At 36.0% G+C, this 25,670-nt stretch overlaps 1 protein-coding gene across 2 annotated transcripts in view; it reads left to right on the top strand.

Moving 5' to 3' along the window:
• The window catches only part of EDIL3 (EGF like repeats and discoidin domains 3), a 413,457-nt gene that overhangs the window by 210,336 nt on the left and 177,451 nt on the right, over window positions 1-25,670 (top strand). For both annotated transcript variants that reach the window (XM_011284418.3, XM_011284414.3), the window contains one exon: window positions 23,221-23,334. In XM_011284418.3, the coding sequence (XP_011282720.1) occupies window positions 23,221-23,334 (114 nt within the window). The remainder of the gene's footprint in view (window positions 1-23,220; window positions 23,335-25,670) is intronic.

Below are 25,670 nucleotides of genomic sequence, written 5' to 3'. Positions count from 1 at the left end.
CCAGTTTTTAAAAAGGCATTTGTCCTTAAGCTAGCCTGAAAAATGTTTGGTATTTTTTTTCTCCTTAACTTAGAAATACTTCATTATATGTGAAAGGTTGAGGGGCACCTGGGTGGCTCAGTTAGTTAAGTGTCCGACTTCAGCTTAGGTCATGATCTCACAGTTTGTGGGTTCAAGCCCTGCATTGGGCTCTGTGTTGACAGCTCAGATCCTGGAGCCAGCAATGGATTCTCTGTCTCTCTCTCTCTTCTGTCCCTCACCTGCTTATGCTTTCTCTCTCAAAAATAAACATTAAAAAAAAAGGATTGAAGTAACAAAAAATCTAATTCTGTTAACCGTTATCATGCTTTAGGAGTTGTAAATAGAGTATGATTTGATGCTTAAAAACAAATGGGACATATGTTAAATCCCCAGATCCATCCTCGTGGACACTTTACTTGTAGTGTAATTGTTTTCCTGTTGAGGTGCATACACCTTATAAGAGTGCAGGGAAAATCTTCCGATGCATGCAAAGAAAATAAGAGAATTTACTTTTATGTTTTTTTTTTTTAACATTTATTTATTTTTGAGACAGAGAGAGACAGAGCATGAATGGGGGAGGGGCAGAGAGAGAAGGAGACACAGAATCGGAAACAGGCTCCAGGCTCTGAGCCATCAGCCCAGAGCCTGACGCGGGGCTCGAACTCACAGACCGCGAGATTACTTTTATGTTTATTTGTTAACAATTACGCAAATTAATTTTACTACTATTTGCCACATAGATTGACAAGGTACCTCACTGCATTTGTTTGTCAGAAGGACACTAGTACAGAGGTTCATAGGGAAAAGTACAAGTTCTACAAAGCAACATACTTCTCGCAGTGTGCAACTGCTGTGTTATGTTTTTTGGAGTGGTTCCTATAAAACTTTATTTATGGATGCTGAAATTTGAATTTTATATAATTTTCCTTTTAAACCATTAAAAAATGTAAAAACCATTCGTAGGTTGCAGGCCACACAAAACACAGGTGGCAGGCCTGATTTGGCCTCCATAATTCACAGACCTCTGCCTTAGTGGAAATTTAAGCGAAGTTTTCTAGGCATTTGTAAGATAACTATTTGAACCATCTCAAGGAAGTTAAGAATCTCAGCTTTTTGGCCTTGATAGACCTCAGAATTGAGCTTTCTCCTCCTGCACGTGGGTTGACAAACAGCAGCACATAATCCTTTGGCTCTTCTCTTTGATTTTTTAAATTTAAATTCAAGTTAGTTAACATACAGTGTAGTCTTGGCTTCAGGAGTAGCACCTAGTGATTCATCTCTTATATATGACATCCAGTGCTCATCCCAACAAGTGCCCTCCTTAATGCCCATCACCCACCTCCCCTCCAGCAACCCTCAGTTTATTCTCTGTATTTAACGGTCTCTTATGGTTTGCCTCTCTGTTTTTATCTTATTTTTCCTTCCGTTCCCTTACGATCATCTGTTGTGTTTCTCAAATTCCACATATGAGTAAAATTATATGATACCTGTCTTTCTCTGACTGACTTAGCATAATACCGTCTAGTTCCATCCACGTTGATTAACCCTCACCAAACCACACTGGGCTGAAAAAAAAATTATGCAGAGAAACGTCAGATTGGAGAAAATACTGATAATGCAAGAAGAGAGGAAAATGGCAGCCAGCAATTCTTCTCCTAATATGAGCTAAGCACAAAACATGAGATAAAGCAGTGTTAAATTGATCACATCTAACAGGAGGTTAGCCTCCTAAATTGAAATTATCAACATGATATATACTATATTTTTACTTCCACCATTATGTTTATGAACTCACCCAGAGTGAATACAATGTTTCAGGATATTAATGATAATATGAAGCCATCACAATAAGGAAGATGCTTTAAAAATGTTTATTGCAACATTTTCTCATTATTTTTAAAATTTATATTTTCTATATGCATTTTAAAATGTACACAATATGTTCATTTAGTAATGCTTGTATATAACCTACAAATACTTAACCAGACATTTATTGAGAGTACATACCACAATTAAAATTTTACTGATAGAAACATATGATTGAGAATTTTGAGACCATGGTTAGAAAGGACTAGAGAATATTTAACATTTTTGAAAGAAAAAGTGTACTTAAACATATGAGCTCGTGTAAACTTGAACTTGTAAGAGTAATCAACAAATGAATGTCTTACATTTATGTTCACTCATTTCTTCTGCTTCTAGCTAACCCAAAAGACACTGTTTCCTACCTACAGATTTGCTGTCTACCTACTTATGATTATTGAGACAATATGAAACCTCAATGAGAGAAATTTGTGCACCCTAGGAGAAACACTTGTGCCAATGTCTGTACCCTGGCTTTCATATAGTGATTTACTATGAGCTAAGTCATAAATGCACTGTTTATTTATAACAGATAGCTAGTTGCCTTTTAACTTTTTCTGTTAATGGAAGTTTCTACCCATTAATTTGTATTGCAGAGTGGCATAAAGTGGATCTCTGGAGATGCCCGTGGCTAAAATGTTTCCACTTGGTTGGGCATGTACAGGCAAGGGGGATGTCATTAAAATATAATAAAAGTGTACATTGTTTCTTTTTATTGTTCTGTTTGTTCTTTTGTTATAGGCACCACAGGGGAAGTTTTTATTCATTTTGTAATAAATGAGTTGGAGGGGATATAAAATGACTGTAGATATTTGGGGGAATAGATTATGACTATTAGATCAATACCTTCTATACTAAGAATGAAACTGAAATGCACAAGCACAGAATGACAGGATGAATTACTTGACCTGAAGTTTCAAAAATTAAGGTAAACAACTTGTTACAGAAAATGGAGAATTTATCACAAAAATACATTTTTTTCGAAGTAATGGTTTTCTACACATCTGAGGATAAAAGTTTCAGGACATAAAACCAAATATTTTTATATTTATGTATTCTTCTATTTTTATTCAATTTTACCATGTAATTGAGGGATAAATAGCAAATAGATGCAAAGCTTACTTTATAATAAGGCAGTACTATGCACTACATAACTATGGAATATAAATGTATTTTGTATATGCTAGAAGCAGTTTAGAATTATGTTTTAGTAATCGATGTTTTTCTGTTTTGACGTGCTGAATGCTCTTTCATCTCTCAGGTATTCTATTTTGTAGCATAATTCAGGGCATGTCTCTGAGAGAAAGCTTACATATTTAGATATGTATGAGTGCAGCTGAATTTTTGCATGTTTTGCTAGGGGAATTGGATAAATTATTTTCCCAGTATTCACTTTAATTTCCTTCAGTGCAGATAATATTCTTTAAAATATAAGAGCGGTGTTCACTTTCAGAATTAAGAAGTAAATTGGTAAAACCCTTAAGGTTACCTATTTTTGTGAATCCTTAGATGAAAGTAGGAAAATGAGAATGCTGAAATGTTACTTGACTCTGTCCAATATAATTGATAGACTTATAAACCAGTCAGATTTCAATTTATTTTTGCTCTTACTTAGTAGGACATCTGGTTTTACAAATATATTCTTCTTTTATTTTGCATCATACATAATGAAGCTTGTTGTGCCTAACGCTTTTGTCTGTATACTATTTTAATGCTTTCATTATATGCAGCATGCTGTTTCATTAGAGAAACACTTCTTTGTTCAGTAATATATTCTAGCTCTCATGGTCTAGAAAATTTCAGAAGCATCTACTTTTATTTGTGACCAAAATATGCAATGCTTTAAGGCTGAAGTATTGTTTTATTCCAATTACCTCTTCGAATATTTATGCATTTTGTAAGTTATGCACTTAGCTTTCTGTATTCTATTATTTTTCATTCGTAACACATCTCTTTAGGAAGTAATTACAAGGAAAAAGCAAATTTGCTAACAAGGATTCACAAGAATTAAAAAATACTCATCACCTTCTTCTATATCATTCTCTTTACAGTTTTCCTTAAAGAGATCACGCAGATTGGCACCTCTGCCCTGGTCAGGAACACTGAGTTATACTATGTGGGTGGAATGCAAAGGGCTCAAGAAACTCACTTGGAAAAAAACATAGAACCAGACTTTGTAATTTTACAAATTATGTTGAATTTAGAGAATTTTAACATTCATGAAAATAGAGTGTGAGTAAATGATGCCAGAACTTGTGTATGTGTGTGCACAGGTGTGTGTATCTTTTTCTTTTAATTGAAGAAGTTCTGAGATCTCAACCCCCATTACCTCCAACCCCTTTCTTTAACTTGATTCTTCCTAGTAGTTTGAGTATTATTTGCAAGGCACATTGTTCACATCCGGGGTGTATATAAAACTGTTTAAGAATTAGTGACATGAGTAAATCCTCCACTTTGTTTTAAAGAAAGAACCAAAGGGTTACATAGAGATTCTTGTCAAATACTCCTCAGCTTTTTAATAGAATCAGACTGGCGAAGGAAATATCCTCAGAACTTTATTAAGTACCTGTTCTTCTTTTTTCTGCTGGGAAGAATTACATAAAAAATTATGGATCTGGTTAACTTCTGGCATAAAATGTGTGATAATGATGGTACTTGGAGGGGAAAGCCCAAGTGTGTTTAACTTCTTTTCTCCTTCTGTCTGTATGACATGTGTCGATGGTACTCTGGTCTGGTGTCTCAAATGAATATATGTTGAAGAAAGGTTTTGTCTAGTGGATGCTGGATTTTAAAAAAGAATAACTTCTCCTGAAGCTTTCCTAAACAATCTCTGGGACTGAGTTTATTGCTCTCTCAGGGAATATGCTCTTCTGTAACTTTACCGAGCAGTCAGAAGAAATTATTTTCTGTTTGGGGCTGCCACCCTCCCCAGAGGGCCATCTTTAAGTCAAGGGATGACGGTAGAAGGTTGGTTTCAAAATGCTTAAAAAGCTTCTTCATTACCAACCTTGGAGTAAACAATGAACATTTTAGTTAAATTGGGAAAAAGGATACCCTAATGGATGGATTGTCTCCTTTTTGTTTCTATGTTTCTGTTTTCTTTCTATGTTTCTAACTAACTAATTAACGTGTGTGTATATAATTTAAATTTTTTTTTCAACGTTTATTTATTTTTGGGACAGAGAGAGACAGAGCATGAACGGGGGAGGGGCAGAGAGAGAGGGAGACACAGAATCGGAAACAGGCTCCAGGCTCTGAGCCATCAGCCCAGAGCCCGACGCGGGGCTTGAACTCACGGACCGCGAGACCGTGACCTGGCTGAAGTCGGACGCTTAACTGACTGCGCCACCCAGGCGCCCCATAAATTTAGCCTTTCAAGATAGCAAACTGAATACACATATTTACCATAGCTTTATTTACAAATCTTATTGAAGTGACAGCAAAAATTAAAGAAAAAGAAATCATTTTTAATAGTCTAAAAATCTTGAGAAAAGGCTATTGGCACCCCAGTGATTTTTTGACACTTCTAGATGAAGGAATATAGGAAGAAGTTGTGTTGGCAGAGAAGGGGACAAAGAACCTACATCTCTGACCTGGAAAAGTCTGAAATTGAGGTAAAGGCTGTACTTCTAGTGGAAAGGTCCAGGGTAGGAGTCAGCTGGAGTCACCTGGTACAGAGAAATGAGTGGACAGAAATCAAGTTAGTTAATTCAGAACTTTCTTTACAACAGTGACTCCTCTTTCTCACCTCTTCACTTTCGTATACCCCCAGTGTACAAAACATGATTTCCAAGGCTACAGCTGATACACTTCTGTCTAAAAATGTGAAGAGTTATTTTTTTAAGAAGTGGGGGAGGGCTCGGCTTCCTAATTTGGAAGTAGGCATCACTTAATAAAACTCTTCTCATTTTGCAAATAAAGTTATCCTTGCTACCTGCTCCCTGCCTACGTTCCACATACTTGGAGCTTAAAGTCAGTCCTTGCATGCAGGAGAGAAGACTATTAGTGAAAATAAACTTATGAATAAGCTGAAGAAACTATACCTGTTAAGTATATTAATCACTATAGCCTTTTCATTCATGTAAGTAGATAATCAAAGACCAGTAGTCATTTGAAGTAAACAACACAAAACAGGAGACCCAAAATTAATACATAGAATAACTGATACAGGAAGACACAAGTATGATTTATGAGACAGAAAGACCTTTTTAAAACATTCCAAGTATGGGCATGTGGATGGCTCAGTTGGTTAAGCAGCTGACTTCAGCTCAGATCATGATCTCATGGTTCATGGGTTTAAGCCTCACATTGGGCTCTGTGCTGACAGCTCAGCGCCTGAAGCCTGCTTCACATTCTGTGTCTCCCTCTCTCTCTGCCCCTTCCCTGCTCATTCTCTCTCTCTCTCTCTCTCTCTCTCTCTCTCTCTCTCTCTAAGAAAAAAAAAACATTAAAAAATTTTTTAAAACTTTAAAGCATCTTAATTAAAAGCAAAGAAAATGTATTTTCATAAAATAAGACTATGTCACTTTGAAGAAGAGTTCCTGGATATGGGAAATATGATTGGAAATATTTTTTTATTGTAGCAGGAGAATAAAATCAGAGAAATCTTTCAAAATTTAGATTAAAATATAAACAAATGAAAACATGAGATATATGTTTAACAAACATGGAGAATCAATTAAGAAATTTAGCATAGGACTAATTTTTTAGTTCTAGAGAAAATGAAGAAATTGGAGGCAATAACAAATGACTCCTCATATTGCAATAAATTGATGAGTACCAACACAATGAATAAAAAGCAACACGCATCCAGACAAATTCTAGTGAAATATGATTGTAGAGAAAATTCCCAAACCCCTAAGAGAGGTAACATGTTACCCTTAAAGAAGCAAAATAGTAGCTTCATCTGACTGACATATTTACCACAATAGAACAGAATGTGTTGAAAAAAACATAAGAAAAATGTTATAGTGAAAAAAAATTGTAGGACTGTAAAGGCAGACAGGAGGCTTGAAGGGCAATACAGAGTTTTAATGTCTAAAGCTTATGAACAAATGGCAGGTTTAAATATATTGGTCAAGGTTGAATAGGTAACCAATAGAAGAACTAAAATAGGGGCACCTGGGTGGCTCAGTCAGTTAACCATCCAACTCTTGGTTTCAGCTCAGGCCATGATCTCATGGTTTTGTGAGTTTGAGCCCGCATCAGGCTCTCCGGAGGCTGCTTGGGATTCTCTCTCTCCCTCTCTCTCTGCTCCTCCTCTGCTCACGTTGTCTCTGTCTCAAAACTAAGTAAGTAAACTTAAAAAAAAAAGAACTAAGATAAATGATATAACTAACACATTTGAGGAGGGCATGGAGAATAAGTAAGAGGAGGTAGCTTTTAGAGATCATTTTCTCACTTGTATAACGAGTTGTCTATTGATAATGAATACAGTAGCCCTGGACTAAAAAATTGTACATCCACATAATTTATGTATATAAGTTTATATATGCATATATGATATATACATAGCAAGTAGGTAAAAATAAGGTGCCAATCGTATTTAACTATGTGGAATTACTATAACTTCAGATTCTGTATCTCCCTGTCTCTCTGCCCCTCCACTGCTTTCACATAGGCGATTTAACATAGGAATTTATTATAGTTTAGAGGCAGTACCTATAAAAAGCTCTACGTATTTCAAAAATATATTTGTATATTCACTAAAGTAGATCATCATAGATCTTAGTTGTTCTCTACCTGTGCATGATGTAACAAAATGTTTTAAATATTGCAGTATCTTGTGGATGGATTCTACTCTGGGAAAATATTAATATCACTTTTGAGGATAACTCTATCACCCTTTTAATTGAACCTACATAAGCCTTCCTTTATCCTTTAGAAACACAGGAGAAGGAGATTTAATGAGTGTAGGGAAGTAAGTTGCTGCATAAACTCAAATAATTATACTCAGGGCCAAATTAAACAACCAAATTAAGTGGAGTTACCGTTATGCTTACTATTTACTGATATTTAGTCCAATTCACAAGTCATTGGATTTTATTAAAAGGAACTAAACTTTTTTTCTGCATTAATCTTATAACAGCATAACACAGCAATGCAGTTTCTAATCAGACCCGTTCCTCTCTGACAGAATAGGACCGTTTGTTAGGGCACTTGTTATAGAAATGGCCAGTTATTTTAATCAGGTTCATTGGAGATGATGGAAATTGTTGCCCTGAAGGCTTACTTTTACAATGTAAAATTGCATGATTAGTAATTAATGGAATTGAGATTTCCATCTTGGTACATATTAAGATAAATTAATAATAAATCTCTCAAATATATTTATTATATATATATATATATATATATATATACATACACACACACACACACACACACACACACACACGCATATATTTGTTTTTAAAGTCCTACCTCTCATATAGGAGCAAAGAGAACTAGAGAAAATTATTTCATAGTTCCTACATGAAAATTACAGCCTCTTAAATAGATCATAAGAGTGCAGGAAACATACACATCAATATATTTTATGAACTTACCTCAGAAAAATTTCTGGGAAATAAGAACTATTAGGAGAGGCACGGGTAACCCCAGTTATAGTTTAATAATCTTCTGATTTCTTACAGTCAACCACATCAGAAGTAAATGCAATCTCAAACCAAAAATATATGAGCAGTAGAAAATCTTGCAGTTATATGACTTTTTTCTCATTCATCTTCATTTAAGACTTCCTCCAAAGCCTTCCTTGAGTGATGAAAATAACCTGCAAAGCAGGAGGTAAACTGCTGTGAAAAAATTAGTATTTTTGTCATTTTTATGAATACAGCTCCTTCTATTAGTATGTTTTATTAAACTACTCCGTCTTTTCAATAAGGCCTGCCTCATTTCATTTGGGCTACATAGTTTTCACTTTGAGGTAGAAGTATAAAAAAAAACCTTTCTGATGTGAATTTGATGAGAAGGCTGATGTCCCTCATTAATTTTGTGGGCTGGTTACTGTGATGCAGTGTATGTGTGTTAGATTGTGTGTGTGTGTGTGTGTGTGTGTGTGTGTGTGTGTGTAGTTCTAAGTTCACAGTTGATAAATAAGTGAGTTATGAAAAGAACCTTGACATGATGACTTTATTTAATATCTTTGTTGAGATATAACTACCATACAATAAAATACACATATTTTGGGGTGCCCGGAGGGCTCAGTCGGTTAAGCGTCTGACTTCGGCTCAGGTCATGATCTCACAGTTTGTGAGTTTGAGCCCCACCTGGGGCTCTGTGCTGACAGCTCATGGAGCCTGATGCCTGCTTCAGATTCTGTGTCTCCTTTTCTCTCTCTCCCTCCCCCACTCGCACTCTGTCTGTCTCTCTCAAAAATAAAGAAATGTTAAAAACATTTTTAAATGCACAAAATGGTACATTGTGACATATATATGCACCTATGAAACTATCATGTTAATTAAGATACTGAACATTTTCATCACCCTCAGAAGTTTCCTTCTACCCCATTGTAGTCCCTCCCATCTGTCCCTTTTAGTTATACAACTACTGATCTGCTTTTTATCTATAAGTAAGTTTTCATTTATAGAAATTTATATAAATTGAAACAGAAAATCCTTGGTCTTTTTCTGGTTTTTTTCACTCCACATAATTATTTTGAAGTCCCTCCATGTTATTGTTTGTATCAATAGTTCATTCTCTTTAGTTTTTTAAAGATTATTTTTTTATTTTGAAACAGAATGAGAGAGAGAACAAGCGGGGAGGGGTAGAGAGAGGAAAAGAAAATCCCAAACAAGTCCATGCTTAGCATGGAACCCAACATGGGTTTCCATCTCACCACCATGAGATCATGACCTGAGCCGAAATCAAGAGTCAGATGCTTATCTGACTGAGCTACCCAGGCCCCCCGATAGATCATTCTCTTTCATTTCTGGGTGGTACTAACTTTGTACAAATATCTCACAATTTATTTATCCATTCTCTAATTTATGGGCATTTGGGTTGTTTCCAGTTTTGGGCTAGTACAAATAAAGGTGCTATGTACATTCATACAACCCTTTGAATGGACATAAGTTGTCATTTCTCTTGGATAAATACCGAGGAGTGGAGTGGCTGGATCATATGACAGATATATGTTTAAGTATTTGAGAAATTCTTAAACTATTTTCCAAACTGATTGTATTATTTTACACTGGTCTGAGTTCAATTCTTCCACATCCTCCCCAACACTTGGTATGGTGAGTCTATTTAATTTAAGCCATTGTAATGGTTATGTGGTAATATGTTTTTAGTTTAATTTAAAATTATCTAATAATAAATGCTGTTGAACACATTTTCTTATGTTTGTTCTCCATTCTTAGGTATATACCCTTTGTGAAGAGAATGTTCAAATCTTTTTACTAGGGTTTTATTTACTTTTTTTTGAGTCACTTGTTTTATTATTGACTTTTGAGAAATCTTTAGATATTCCAAATATCAGATATTTGATTTGGAAGTATATTTTTTTGATCTCTGGCTTACTTTTTATTCTCTTAAAATTAACTTCGAAGAGCAAGAGCTTATAATTTTAAAGTACAATTTCTCAATTTTTGTGACTCATGCTTTTGATGTTGTATATCTAGGAGATATTTGCCTAAACTGAATCCCCAAAGATTTTCATGTATATATACATGTGTGTGTATGTATATATATATGTTTTTTAGTTCCAGATTTTACTTTAAGGTCTATAGTCCATTTTTGATTAATGTTTGTATATGGCCTGAGAAGTGGATCTAAATTCCTGGTTTGTTGTTGTTCCAGCATCATCTATTGAAAAAACTAAATTTCTCTACAGAATTATTTTTTTACATCTGTAATAGTGATGTGTCTTTGTGATGTTTCTTCATGCTCCTGATCCTTGGGATTTGTGGAGCTGCCTGGATCTGTGGGTATAGTTTTATCATATTTGGAAAACGTAGGGCTGTTATCCAAATATTTTCTTTCCCTCCCACTCCACAGACTTCATTCACATCTCTTTTAGGCTGCATATATAGATACGTACTGATGTCCAGTTTTTTTCTTCTCTCTGTATGTTTTATGCTGTGTGGTTTTTGTCTTAACATTCACTCATCTTTTCTGCTACAATGTCTAAGCTGCTTTATTTCCTCCTAGTGTAGTTTTCCTCTCACACATTGTGGTTTTCATCTCTAGAAGTTCAGCTTGGGTCTCTTTTTGTATTTTCCATGTCTCTAACATTTTCAATATATGGAATACAGTCATAATAGCTGTTTTAATGGCATTTTCTGCTAATTCTAAATCTGTGTTTCCTGCTCTTATGCATGCTTATTAATCTGGAATGTATATCAAACATGAATTTTACCTTGTTGGGTATTAGATATACTCTGTATTCCTTCATAATTTCTTGAGCTTTGTTCTCTTATAAAGACAAGTTACTTGAAAACAGTTTGGTCTTTCTGGGTCTTGCTCACAAGGTTTGTTAGACAGAACCAGTGAGGTTTTTAGTCTAGGCTAATTATTTCCCACCACCGAGGAAAGTTTCTTCTGGGTCCTGTGCCCAACACCCCATGAATTAGTTTATTTTTTACTGAGGGATCAGGCACTTTTCCTAACCTGATATGAGCTCCAAGTGTTACACCCTCTGGTGCATCCAGATGGTTCTTTCCTTAGTGGTTTTTTTTTTTTTTTTTTTTTTTTTTTTTACTTGCATGAGGTGATCCACAGTCTGCTGAATTCCTGAGCGGGTGCTCTGCAGATCCCTGTGAGTTCTCTCTGTTTCCTTCCTCCCAGCTCCTTCTTTTTATCTGAGAGGTTTGGCAAGGATGTACCTGGACTGTCCTTTCTATGCCACGGTGTGGAATCTTTCTCAAGGCAGTAAACCTGAACAACTGTAGGACCCACCTGGTTTATGATTGTGGCTTCTTTGCTAATGTCCAGTGTCTTCAAAACTGTTGTCTCATATGTTTTGTCTGTTTTACTTTTTTGGTTGTTTCAGGCAGAAGGGCATATCCAGACTATGTGTTGGCCAGAAACTCAAGTTCTCTTGAATCCCAAAGTTATCACTGTTAATGGAAAAAATAAAATAAAAAGATGCCAAATTGGCATACTTAACAATGAATATGGGAGAAAAAATAAAATATCAAAAGTAATGGCTCATAAGCATTGCTTTTCTGGCATGTAGTAGTGAGTTGGTGGCTGGAAGCTGATTTTTCAATGGTGGTCTTGAGTGTGGCAGATGTTCTCTTGCCTCCAGGTCTGCCAGGAATCCAGGAAACCTCGTAGAATTATGTAGATGAGATTATGGACTTGGAAATACAGCCACTCAATTCTTGCACCTTGATGAGAACTGAAATGAAATTTCAAAAAGAGCGTTTGCTATATTTACCGGCCATAATTTAAGTCTATCAGCTCCAGTTCTTAGTGTTCTGTCAGCCAAAATGTATAGAGCTAATGTTCTCATTTAAAAAAAATAGTGAATGTCTCCATTTTACAAAGAATTAATATTAACAGTATCTGTTGAATTATCCCATTCAGTGGATCAAAATTTCCATGGGCTTTGCAATTTTGTGGATAAATACTGTCTTTCATGCCTCTCCAAGGCAGGGCTGCTCTTCTGTAGAATATTTATGAAATTTATTTATTTATAAAATCCTACCCTTTTATTTACTCTGATGATAATCCCAGAAGTAGAAATATCTGTGTACAGAATTCTCATTAAAAATGGGGGCAACTGGGTGGCTCAGTCCGTTAAGGGTCTGACTTCGGCCCAGGTCATGATCTCATGGTTCATGAGTTCAAGCCCCGTGTTGGGCTCTGTGCTGACAGCTCAGAGCCTGGAGCCTACTTCACATTCTGTGTCTCCCTTTCTCTCTGCCCCTTCCCCACTCATGCTCTGTTTCTCTGTCTCTCAAAAATAAATCAACATTTTAAAAAATGTACCTAGGAGCGCCTGGGTGGCTCAGTCAGTTAAGCGTCCAACTTCAGCTCAGGTCATGATCTCACAGTTTGAGAGTTCAAGCCCCATGTCGGGCTCCATGCTGACCACTCAGAACCTGGAACCTACTTTGGATTCTGTGTTTCCCTCTCTCTTTGACCCTCATCTGCTCACACCTGTCTCTTTCTTCCTCTCAAAAATAAATAAATGTTGAAAATACATTTTTTTAGATGTTCATACATTTTCATTCAGCAACAACATGACCAAGAAACATTCTATAGAAGAATGCATATACAGATTAGTCCATATTATAAAAATGTAGATAATTCTTTTTACGGTCCTTAAATTTATAAGAATTTTCCCCCACAAGTTACCTCATGTAATCCTCAAGTAGCTTTAGAAGTAGAACAGAATTCATCACTTTTAACAGATTTTTAATTACACCTATAACATAAAATTTCAAAGATGTTAAAATGTAGGAGCAGGAAGTATTCTTATTTTATTATCTGGTCTATGTGTATCTGTAGGTGAGAGTTGATTTATAGAGTTATTTTTAAGAAATTAATTCTAGAATTAAGTGAAATTATTTTTCTGTATATACAAAATTTAACTGCATAGCAGTAACAGTTATTTCAATGTGGCATTGTTGACATGCCTTCAGTGGTTGACATGCCTTCAGTGGTTCATTATTTTTAGCCTAAGTTACTGTCTTAACTTTTCTAAACAAGTTGCAGTCGTTGAAGGGAAAAATAATTCAACCCAGTGAATTGAGAGTTCTAATTTGTTCCCTTAAAAGCCTCTCTTGTTAAAAATATATCTTACAGGGATATATTGGTGTTAAGCCTTTCTACTTATAACTTGTATGTGAAGTGGAATAAGTGGTTACCTGCAAGTTTCACACAGTTTGTATTGCCAAAAATGTTATGGATTAAATTGCTGATAGGAGTGCAACCATTTTAAAAACCAGATTGGCATTTAAAAACCAAATGACTCTGTCGTTTCTCTACTAGGTGTACCCTTCCCCCCAAATTCAGTATACTTAGGCATCCAGAGACATGTACAAGCATGTTCCCTGATGCTTTTATTCCCAGCTACAGCATAAATGCCATAGGCAGTAGAAAGGGAAAGTGCCTTGTGATACATTTCACTGTGAAATATTGTAAAGCAATGAAAATAAATTCACTGCAGTCACCTGCAACAACAGTGTGAATGAAACCACAAACAGAAGAACACACACTGAAAGATTTTTTTTACTGTAAAGTTCAAATATAGATAGGAATAAATGGTCCTCTTATAGGAATGCATAGTTAAGTAGTAAAATTATAAACCACACAAAGAGTGAGTCTATGATTGCCTTAATAAGCGGGAGATCAATTACCTTTGTGAGGCTGGAGGAAATCTGGAAGGGGCCTGTGAAGACTTTTAGAGTACTAGCAGTGTTTTTGTGCTCGGCCTTTGTGCTTGTTACACAGGTTGTCTCATAACAATAATTCATTTAACTTTATTTATTTATTTATTTATTTATTTATTTATTTATTTATTGTTTTGTGTGCTTTTCTGTATGTATGCATTCTTTCAAATAAATATTTTAAAGGAATGTGTATTATCACCCCTGAAAAAAAATAATTGTACAGGTAGAAAATATATCAATGCCCTCTATAAAGAAAAGGCTAAAGTATATACATTTCCTTCATATGAATGTAAAGTTAAAAGACATGTATAAAAGAATGTAGGATCCAAAGAAATCCATTTCTCAGTAAACAGGAATAAAATTAGAACAAATGTCCATTAAACCCAAATCACTTAAGATTTTGAGAAAAATTACTAAGAGAAATAAAGGAATTGACAGGAAAATCTATTTCTAACTGAGACTTTAGGATTGGATTCTTTGACCTAGAGCACTGATGCTAATATTACTAGGACATTACAAACATTTAGTTGTTGAGAATTATATTTTATTCTATATCTGTCCTTAGCACATAGAGTAGAACCCAAAGGCAAGTGATGGTAAAGTGATGGTGAAGAGGGAATACTAATATTTGCTAGTGGAGCTGAAGCATGTTGGTGAATAACATGGATTCTTGAGACACACTTTCTGGGTTTTAATCTCAGTTTTACCACCTGTGTGACCCTGGGCAAGTTATTTACATTTTTAATGTCTCCATTTCCTCATTATGTTCATGGTTACTAGCTCACAGCGTGTCATGTTATACATAAAATGCTTCAACAAATATTTGGCACATAGTAAGCAATATACAAATAAGTGGAAATACTTATTACTGTCACCCTGAAGTGCTGTTTGTCTGTATATGTAGTACTGAAGCTTACATAGAGGTAACTCTAAACTCTAAAGATTATGAAACAGTTTGCAGAAAGCAAGCAATGAATTTTAGCGATAGCAAAAGCCTGAGGAAGACTCATTTGTCAATAATAATTTTCCACTGCAGGTAGTTTTCCTTGAGGTCTGCTGAATGTACAAAATGAAAAGCATGACCATATGCTGAAAATTAAAGTGCTTCTATAAAAGGAAAGAAAGAAAATATGGAGAAATCACATTCTATTTGGCAATTTAAGTAGGATTCCCAGATAAAATACAGGATGCTACATTTGAATTTCAGATAAACTTTTTTTTAAGCATGAGCCAGATATTACACAGGCATCTTGTATGTTTGCAGCCAAGTCTGGCAACCCTAAATATTAGGAAATCTGTGTGTTTAGTTTCAAACCCAACTAAAATGTTTAAACATACATGGCTGTAGCCAGCATGTTATGTGGTCTGAGTAATATGGAGTCAGCATAAAATTCCCTTCTGACATTTTGAATTATTTTTCCAAAATGTTCCCAGTAATGAAATTCTAGAGTATGTGAATGAGCTTTCTAAAATAAAGATCCCATGCCCCCTTTCACATTCTTCAATACTCTATTAACTTCCCAGTATCCAAGGACTATAAAGTTCAGACTCCTTAACCTGATTTATAGGGCCATAAAAATCTGGCCCATACTACCTAGTAACTTCCCCCCCTAGGAGCCCCACACATATCGTTCCTGTGCATATCTAGACATTTAAAAGTGCTCAGTTCTTCCTGAAAACATTGTGTTCTTTTATATTCCTTCCTACTAAAAAATTCCTGCCAATCCTTTAAGCACTAACCAAACCTTACCTTCTGTAAGTAATTTTCCATATTTCCTCCAGGCAGAGCCACTGCCTGTTCTATGATCGCAGTACCTTTTGTGTGAAGTGGCGTAGGACACGTATTTCACTATTTTATTACCTCTCTCCCAAACAGAATTACAGAAGGTGAGATCTCTTAGAGTAGGAACTGACCCCCCATTCACTGATGTATCCAACATTACATATTTTAGGGCTTGATTCGTGGAAGGTGCCCATCAAAATTTTAATGAGTGAGTGAGTGAATGAGTGGTTAAGTAAACATATGAGTCATAGCTATGCTTCCAACATAAATCTCATCTTAGCTAGTAATGAGTGTTTGATTACTCACTCTAGAAAAAATCCAACATAGCTGATCATCAGTGTTGATGACTAAAACTAGAGAAAGCTGCAAGTGAACAAATTTGAAATGCAGGTGACAAAACAGAGTGGTTAATTCTGGGTAAAACATTATAAATATGAAATATATATGTGTATATATATGATAACATACTATAATAAAAGTAAAAAAACTAGGAAATATATGACTCTATACTAGGAGCGAAGAACTAGACCATGACCAGTCAATCTCAGATCTTTAGAATAATGAGATGTGTATTAATTTAGAAAAATGACTTTACAGAGTAGATAACCCAGAAGCATTCTCTCCAGTCAGCTAGACTCCTTTTCTAAAACTCAACATTCTGTAGTCTGCTAGACTGGTTTAGTTATTGATATTTGAAGTTTTTTTGAGAAACTGTGCATTCATTCTCTTGTTAGAATGTTTGTCACTTTGCAGCATAACTGGTTATTTCTTTGAGTAAGTACTGTACTGTAAGAGCCCTGAGAAAGTAATGGACCACGATATATTAATCTTTGCATTCTTAGCACATAGCAAAGAACTAAGGATGTATAGATGTATAGCAAAGAACTAAGGATGTATAGCAAAGAACTAAGGAGGTTCTACCTGATGTTTATTAACTCTAGCTACCTTTAGACTCATCTGGACTCCTGTACAAACAGTATTATTCACTTCATTTCACCCAAGTCCACTTAAATCAGAATCTCTGGTGTAGGGCCTTTGCATTGTTATGTTTTAAAAGTCCTAGCTTTTGGGACACCTGCCTGGCTCAGTTGGTTGAGCATACAACTTTTGATTTCAGTTCACATCATGATCCCAGGATGGTGGAGCAGAGTCCCTTATTGGGCTCTGCACTGAGCGTGGAGCCTGCTTGAGATTCTCTCTCTCTCACACTGCCCCTCTCCCCTGCTGGCTGGTTCTCTCTCTCTCTCTCCCTCCTCTCTTTCTCTCAAATTAAAAAAAAATGTTTAAAAAATAAAATAGAAGTTCTAGCTTTTAAAACAAGCACTGGTAACTTCATTTTCCTTAATAGAACCCCTCTACCCCAAAGAAGTAGGCTGATCTTTGTTAATAAGTGGTGAGGGATAAGTATGTCTTGAGTATGATTTGAGTATGATTTGGGTTTGCTTGCTGTTTTTTTTTTTACATTCTTGTCTTGGTAAGTGAAAGTTATAAATATGTTATTATAAAAAGATTTGTGATATGTTCTGATTAAAGAATTCAGTTTTTAACTTGCTACTTTAAAATGAATTACATTGAAATAGCAGAAGGCAAAATCCAAAGGGAGCTCAAGCACATAAAAATATACAGAACTAGTCCCAGAAAGGAGTGGGAAATTTTGTAGATAATTCTGATCATGATAATTTAATTCAATATCTGAGTGGGAGAACGGAATTTCTAGATTTTCATCGTAATTTATTAGGCTTAAAAGAGAAATTGCAAAGCCATAAGCTTTAGATAAGAAAAACAAATAAAAGGTCAAATTTTAAAAGTCAGCCACTCATAAGAGGTACGAAAATTATTTGATAGCTAATGGGGGGCCCAGGGAAGAGGGGTTGTTAGGATCAAAAATAGCAGGCTCTTGAAAATAGGCTCTGCTGGCTAATTAACAGTCAATAACAACATTGCAGGAGAAGAGACAGCCCAAGGGCTTTCTGTCTCTGCAAAGAAAAAAATTAAGGGCTTTATCATGGTGCCCTTTTAATATATGAAAACAAGGATGCTCGGCCTGAAATTTAATTGTTCCTTTTTGACGATCATGGGTCTGGATATACATAGAGATGAAAAGGAGATAATTTCATGATTGAATTAAGTTATCTTTGTGTCCATTCAAGAGGTTAGATGGATCTCATCCTGAGAAGGATTGGTTGTCCTGATCTAAATGGTGGTCAGTATTCACAACATTCTAAGCCATGTTGGCAAGTAAATGCAGCGGCACTACTGGGGCCAGATGGCATCTACCTGAGGATTCTGGGTAAACTCAAGGATGAACTGGAACACTGATGGCCCTGGACTGCTACCTGTTATCTCTCTTAATCTATGTATTAAAAATGTGAGAAAATTTGGAACTAATTAATTAATTAGTTGGTTAATCAAGTAATTTTAAAAGTCTCCAGAGGAAGCTCAAGGGAACTAGACTTCAGAAATCTCCATTTCATTTTTGGCTAGCTGGTTGAGTCTATTATGAAGAATGGAATTACTGAATGTTTAAATATAATTACCTGAAAAGAAGCAACATGGTTTCTGTGACAAGAAATTATGCCCAGAGAAGCCATTGTTTTTTGAAGTCTCAAATAAATGAACTAACAAATAAAATCTTGATTCTCAAAAATTCTTTGACAACCTACCTACCACTCCAAAGTCAATATCATGGGTTTTGGGACTATAGTTTGCACAATGATGGGTCTGAAAAACATCCAGAGAAAAAGGCTAGTAACTGAACACTTCTCAGGATGCAGATGTGTATAAGGTCATGAGTACTCAGACTGATCTTATGAATATATGCATTTGTCAGTTACTGGAAGAAGATTCTCACAGTGAAATCTCCAAAGTGTGTATAGGTTGGCATTTTTTCTATTAGCAAAAACCTAAGCCAAAGTGGCTTGTCTACCAACACACCTTTACATGCCTGCATGAAAACGGGCTAAGTGCAACATAATGATGATAGAGTCAGTTAGGTGTATCTTAGGAATGAATTTGTGTAATTAGAGCAAAGGGCCTGGGAATCCTTCTAGAGTACTTCTTTTTGTTCAAAGAAATGCTTTCTATTGTGACCAATTATCTATTCCCTCATGTCTTCTTCTCCTTTCTTCCTTTACCTTGCTTTTTAATTCCAGCACGCACACACAATAGCATCATGAGTTTACGTCTGGAAATCCATGTTCAGCTCTTATTGTCCTCAGCCAGAGGAGATGGTAGGCAGCAGTTTTAGGCTTTCAGGATGAGGGATCAGAACTCAGCTGGGTGTCTTATTATAAAATCCAATTCTGAATGAGGCTATTTTTTTAAAACAGTTTCCATGAAGCAGTCATAGAAATAAAAACCTCAGAAAATGATGGCTATTAATATTATAAATGAACTATAAATATGGCCAAATATGGAAATTCCTATTTTGTATGGGACTGCTATGTCAAATTTTTCTTAGCTATAAAAGAGTGTAGTATATTTCACTACATTTGGAATAGATGAGGATTTTTTTTCTGGAAATGATAATGTCTTGATCTATGACAAAGAGAAATGTATGTGATTTATTACAAAGATGTTTAATTTTCATTTCATTGCATTATATTCTGTGAACATTTATATCTAGTCTTTAATTAAACATGATTTATTCAAATTGAGGTCTGTTTCCGTTTAGATTGCTTGCAGTGTTAATCACAGAGCAAATAGCCTTCACCGCTAAAAGAACTCCTGCCTTATACTAATATATAAATGCTTCCATGTAATTTGCATATGTTATCTGAGTCTCCATGATATTAGATATGTACCTATACGGAAAGGTCTTACTTTTTTGCCTACTGTATTAAAGTACGTAACCCCTTTAATGTAACATTTGTATTTTTACAAATAATAGATTTAAGGTAGTTTTTTAGCTTAAAAAATTAAAAAATGGACCAATAATAAAAGGTCACTCTGTATCAAAAATTGGGTATGGAGAGGGGTGCCTAGGTTTCTCACTCAGTTAAGCATCCAACTTCACTTAGGTCATGATCCCATGATTTGTGGTCTCCAGCCCCACATGGGGCTCTGTGCTGATGGCTCAGAGCCTGGAGCCTGCTTCAGATTCTGTGTCTCCCTCTCTCTCTGCTCCTCCCCTGCTTGCACTCTGTCTCTCTCTCTCTCAAAAATAAATAAACATTAAAAAACAATTTTTAAAAAAAACTGTGTATGGTTTTTCACTTCAGCAAATGCAGTTCCAGTTTATTCCGCATAATGTTAACCTCTGGATAAAAGTGTCACTATTTATTTCAGAGTCCGATATTCTAAATTATAATTTTCTTTGTTGATGGTTGTAAATCTGGCCTGATGATCAAATAGCTAGAAGGTTCAAACGTTGATGTGTCTCCATTCGATTCACCTTTCACATGTATTAAGTATTTTTTATCATTTAAATACTTGGAAGAAGTAAGGAAGCCAAGAACAACAGTGCCTGCATATCCTTACAGGCATATAAAATGATTCTTCATAGTTCTCAATGTCGTTGACTATGAAAACTTTCTTCTATTAACATCTTAAAGCAGCAAGAGATGGGTTTGATTTTACTCATGATGGATAGTTCAACATTAAAATGACAAAATGCTTAGTGCCTCTTACCTGAGAATTAAAAAGAGGTTGTACCTATTAGCATGAAATCCTGTGTGGGTCTCTCTACTCTGCTTGCCTTCATTCATTTCTGAATTCCATCCCAAATTTGGCTTCACTAGGTCTATCTGAAGTACAAGGGTACAGAGGATACCCTCCCACCCAGCTCCAAGTCTTTAGTGCCAAAAGATGAAGGCCATTTCTCTCTACTGGCACTCACAGTTCATCATAATCTGTCCCCTGTCTACATCTTCAGATTTAGGGCCCCAGCACCCGCCTTTGCACTCTATGCTCCAAACAGGCTGGCTACTCATTCATGTTCCTGAATACAACATCATACCATGAACGTTTCTCTTCAAAGTTGTGACTCATTCTGGTTTCCTTTTTGGAAATACATTACCATCCCCTTTCTGTCTTTAATCTTAATTAAACCTTTCCTTCAAGATCAAATTATATTTCCCTTATGTGGTCTTCAGACAGCAATATTCAGTTTCTTCCCTGTAAGTAAATAAAAGAATAACTTGTTATATCTGACTTTATAAAATAAGGCAATTCCTTCTCCAACATGAAGTTTTAATTTCTTATTAGCCATTGACATATTCTCATCTCTAAAAAAAATGTAGTCAATATGATGCAAGGAGAGACATAGTAGGCATGTTCCCAAGTAGCCAGATGCTGCAATTGCCTTACATTGAGCTAACAATAAAATAAATAGCACAGTGATTTCTGTGCTTCTTTCAAAATGTAATGAAAATGTTTTTCATGTTAGTCCAATATAAATCAAGACTATGTGAAATTTTCAGTAAGACTATAAAAAAGCTAAATATTCCATCAGATAAGGAATAAATGGCAACCTCCCCCCTTCCTCTCCTCCCCACTTTCTCCCTTCCTGTCTTTCCTCCCTTCCTCCTTTCTTCCCCTCCTCCCTCCCCCTCTTCTCTCCTTCCTTCCTTTCCTCCTCTGGAGAGTTTATTTTCAAATATTAGGGAGGTTGTTATATTTTATGGCACACAACTATTTTTAAAGATTATCAGATTCTGATTTTATCCTATTATTTGATGTCATAAACTACTCATATTATCTAGATTCTTTGAACACAGTTAAGAATTGTCTCTACTCTCAAACTTTGACAGTTAACCAGAAACCAAAAAGGATGTCTTTTTCAGAGAAAGTCATCACCTGCCTAAGGAATTTTAGGCCTAACTTTACAGCAAACTTAAAATGAGAGGATAACCAACACTGATACTAAGAGGAGACATTGTTTAGAAAAAAGAAGTTAAAAAGAAAAGGCAAAATAGAGGCTTTCTGGTATGTTGTTCTTTTTTCAGTCTTGAGAGGGTAATTTATGATCGTATTGCTTTAAGCACTGTAGAAACCCAGATCCTAAAAATAAATACATTTTGGTACATTGTAGTGTATCAAAGATACATTACACATCTGAAACAATTTGCTTGAATTGTCTGGGCCACTATTTCTAATCCTTTGTTAGAAATTTTATCAAGAAACATTTTGGGAGTACCAGTGGTCTCCCAGATAATGTGTGGCATTCACAGAGATACAACGAACAGTGCAGGACAGGGTCTACATCTGTAGAGCTGGCAGTTTGACTAGGTAAGAGGGTGAAAGGCACATAAATAGACAATTCCTAGGCAACCCCATTCAGGTCTGTAAGGAGCTGTGGGAACAAGGGCAGAGAAGGAGTTCATCGGGAGTAGATGATAGAAAGAGAAAGCAATGGGGAGTGGTTGTGTGTTCTCCAACTACTTTCCAATTCCCACAGAACCTAGCCTGGTGCCGTGCTTAGAGGGAATGATGTGTAAGTTATCACTGATAGATATTTGACTGAATTAGTCATTATTTCTTGTTTCATTTAAAATCATATTCGTTGTATCTGTTGTCCAAAATTAGCATGGAAATTAGTATAATTTGCTGAATGTTTTATATTTCATGATTTTGCATCAGGTATAATAATGGTATATCAAAGGTATAAGTCCCTTTAGTCATCCTAATTTTAGAAACCCCTGAATGAGATTAGGAAGAGATCATCATTTACATTTATTATACTTTGCTTAATGTAACGAGCTTTAGCTATTAACTCTAATTTGCTTCTCATCGCATTCATCAAAGGCGAACTATTTAGAAACTAAAACATCTCTGTCAGTTAGAATTTTAATGAATTAAGATGAAATGAGACAGTGTTAATTGGCAGTTGTTGCTGCAGGGAAGGTTTCTAGATCTTGTAAGTGATACCAATTCATCTCTCTATCAGGGTTAATTTGCTCCATTTAATTCTAAGGATACACTGAATATTTCCCCAAACTATTCATATTTATTTTCAGGATTGGAGAATGGTCTGGTTCTGTTGGTCTTTCGTTGGGATTATCAATTTCATTTGAACTTGATTATTAATCAGTTGTTGATTTTGAGCACTGTTTCTATTATTGACTCAACACATAGACACACACTCACAAACACACAAAAGTAATAACATTACTTAGATTTTGTTTTATCTGAAAGGCCTAAATCCTTCCAATAATTAATCGTTTTTTTTCCACCAATAATTCTCATTTTCTCTATTCTTTCTCTTTTCCTCAGACATAAATGAATGTGAAGCAGAGCCATGCAAAAATGGTGGAATATGTACAGACCTTGTTGCTAACTATTCCTGTGAGTGCCCAGGTGAATTCATGGGAAGAAATTGTCAATACAGTAAGTATGCATATATGTATACATTTTCCTTGTTGTTTGCATAGCCTCCATTTATTATGGAATCTGGGTCAAAATCAGTATCATTTGCTTCCAGAGTTCCTAACTTATTGAACTGGCACATTTTGTATTTGTTATTGTTAATGTTGCTAATACACGCATCTTCCCCAGGATCGGTCTCAGTGCATGCTAGGCATAGAACTTGACACTTTGTGGTCCAAAAGGGAGGCAACAGTTCTGCAGAGATCAAAGTGCATCTCTTTTATGAATCCCATTTTGGCTTTTGAGTATGTGTATGACCTGAATTTCCACCAGAGTGGTCACTTCAGACAGTAAATTTACTTGAGACAGTAAATTCGGGGTGCTCTAACCTGATAGCCTCTATCACAAATAAAAGGAGGATTTGTGTTGAGCTGGCATACACCTTAGTAAGAATTTTACATACTGGTTATTTGCCTTTCTGGAAGCCTAAGAGAGTAGGGTCTTGTGATGATGGATCAAATGATAGGGCAGTGATTTTCTTGAAGTGTTTACAAAGAAGCGCAAAGTGGCCCTTTTTCCGCCAAAGAAACAAAAACTAGGAAAAGGTGGTAACAAGATAATAGTCATTGTGATTAAACCAGAATCAGACACAAATACCTGCTAATGAGAACAATAATGATATCACTTAATCATTGTTGGACCCTTACAGAAACTCCATAGTGCTACTGCTTTGATGTATATTATACTATTAGAGTATCACATTATACAAATCAGAAGGCAGATGGAGATGAGAATTCAGAGGCAGAAACTGAGACACATAGGGATGTGGTTTGCCCAGGCTCTCGCAGATAGTGACGAAAACAGGACTAGAAGGAATGTAGAATTTTGGCTTGGGATTCCTAGTTCAGTGTCTTTTCCTCTAAATCAAGATATCTCTTCAGACACAGTTGAAAGAAATAAACATGAAGACACACTACACCTTCCATCTCTCTTACACATGAACATACGCACACATACACCCACCCCCCCCCACACACACACTCATACACTCCTTCCTTTTTAGTTAGAGTAGCAATTTTACATGTCATTTTTCCTCTCTTCTCTTTGACAAGGATACTTTATAAAATAAAACAGGGAGAATTATTGAAGAACTTACTTGAGTTATGTATATAAACAAAATGATAATCTATGAATACTCATAATCCTCATCCTGAAAAAGTTGATTAAATGATGAAATTCTGAATATAAAAGAAATACATTTGGGCAAAATTTTTCTAAGCTTAAAAATAATTGGGGAAGGGGCGCCTGGGTGGCGCAGTCGGTTAAGCGTCCGACTTCAGCCAGGTCACGATCTCGCGGTCCGTGAGTTCGAGCCCCGCGTCGGGCTCTGGGCTGATGGCTCAGAGCCTGGAGCCTGTTTCTGATTCTGTGTCTCCCTCTCTCTCTGCCCCTCCCCCGTTCATGCTCTGTCTCTCTCTGTCCCAAAAATAAATAAACGTTGAAAAAAAAAATAATTGGGGAAGATGGTAATTGTGAATCAACACAGGAACCTTCAGCCATCAAAGAGTGGAAGGAAAGGACAGCCTGAGCAAGCAGGTTGGTCATACAACTAAATAGAGTAGTGGCCACCCAGTCAACTAATCTAGCTACCTTCTACAAAGCATTTAACTGACCACTCTGTAAGTTAACTTAATTCAGATTCAATTGGTCCTTGGCCTGGCCAGATTCAGCTCCTGTATCCTTTTTTCTTTTGGTTCATGAGACTTACAGGTGGCTGCCAAATCAGCACTGGAAGTTGTACTAAAAAGCGCCCCCCCCCCCACCACCATGTATCTGTAAATGAACACTTCACTACTTTGACGAAGAACAAAAAGCTAATGTCAATGCCTATTTGATTGTCATGCAGCAAAAACAGAGAGTTGGTGCTGTAATGAAGCACCTTCCAGACAGTACTAGAACATTGGGAGAGCTTAAAACAATGCCTGGCTAAGAACATGTCCAGGCAGAATAAGACCTCCTCTGACACATAGAAGGCCTGGCCAGGGGAGCAAATAGGGAGATGGGACCTTCCATTTTCCTAAAAGGAGAACCATATAGGGGACATGTCATGGGAAAAACTCATGCCCAGCAATGAGTGTCTCTCTGAGGTAGCCATGCGCCAGCTTTCTGACTGACCTGAAGAAGTGATAACTGAATTTGCAGGCACCCTGGGAGAAAAGCCCTAGGTATTGAAGGTGTGTGTGTGTGTGTGTGTGTGTGTGTGTGTGTGTGTGTATGCCCTTGCCCTCCTGTGCTAGTCAAGGAGCAATTGGACAGTCTGTTGCCTATAGATTGAAAATGGGAGGAGACCTGGATGT

This window comes from Felis catus, chromosome A1 (genome assembly GCF_018350175.1).
Source record: "Felis catus isolate Fca126 chromosome A1, F.catus_Fca126_mat1.0, whole genome shotgun sequence".
Classification (NCBI taxonomy): Eukaryota; Metazoa; Chordata; class Mammalia; order Carnivora; family Felidae; genus Felis; species Felis catus.
The sequence above is the reverse complement of the archived record's forward strand: the minus strand, read 5'-3'. Positions and strand labels throughout refer to the sequence as shown.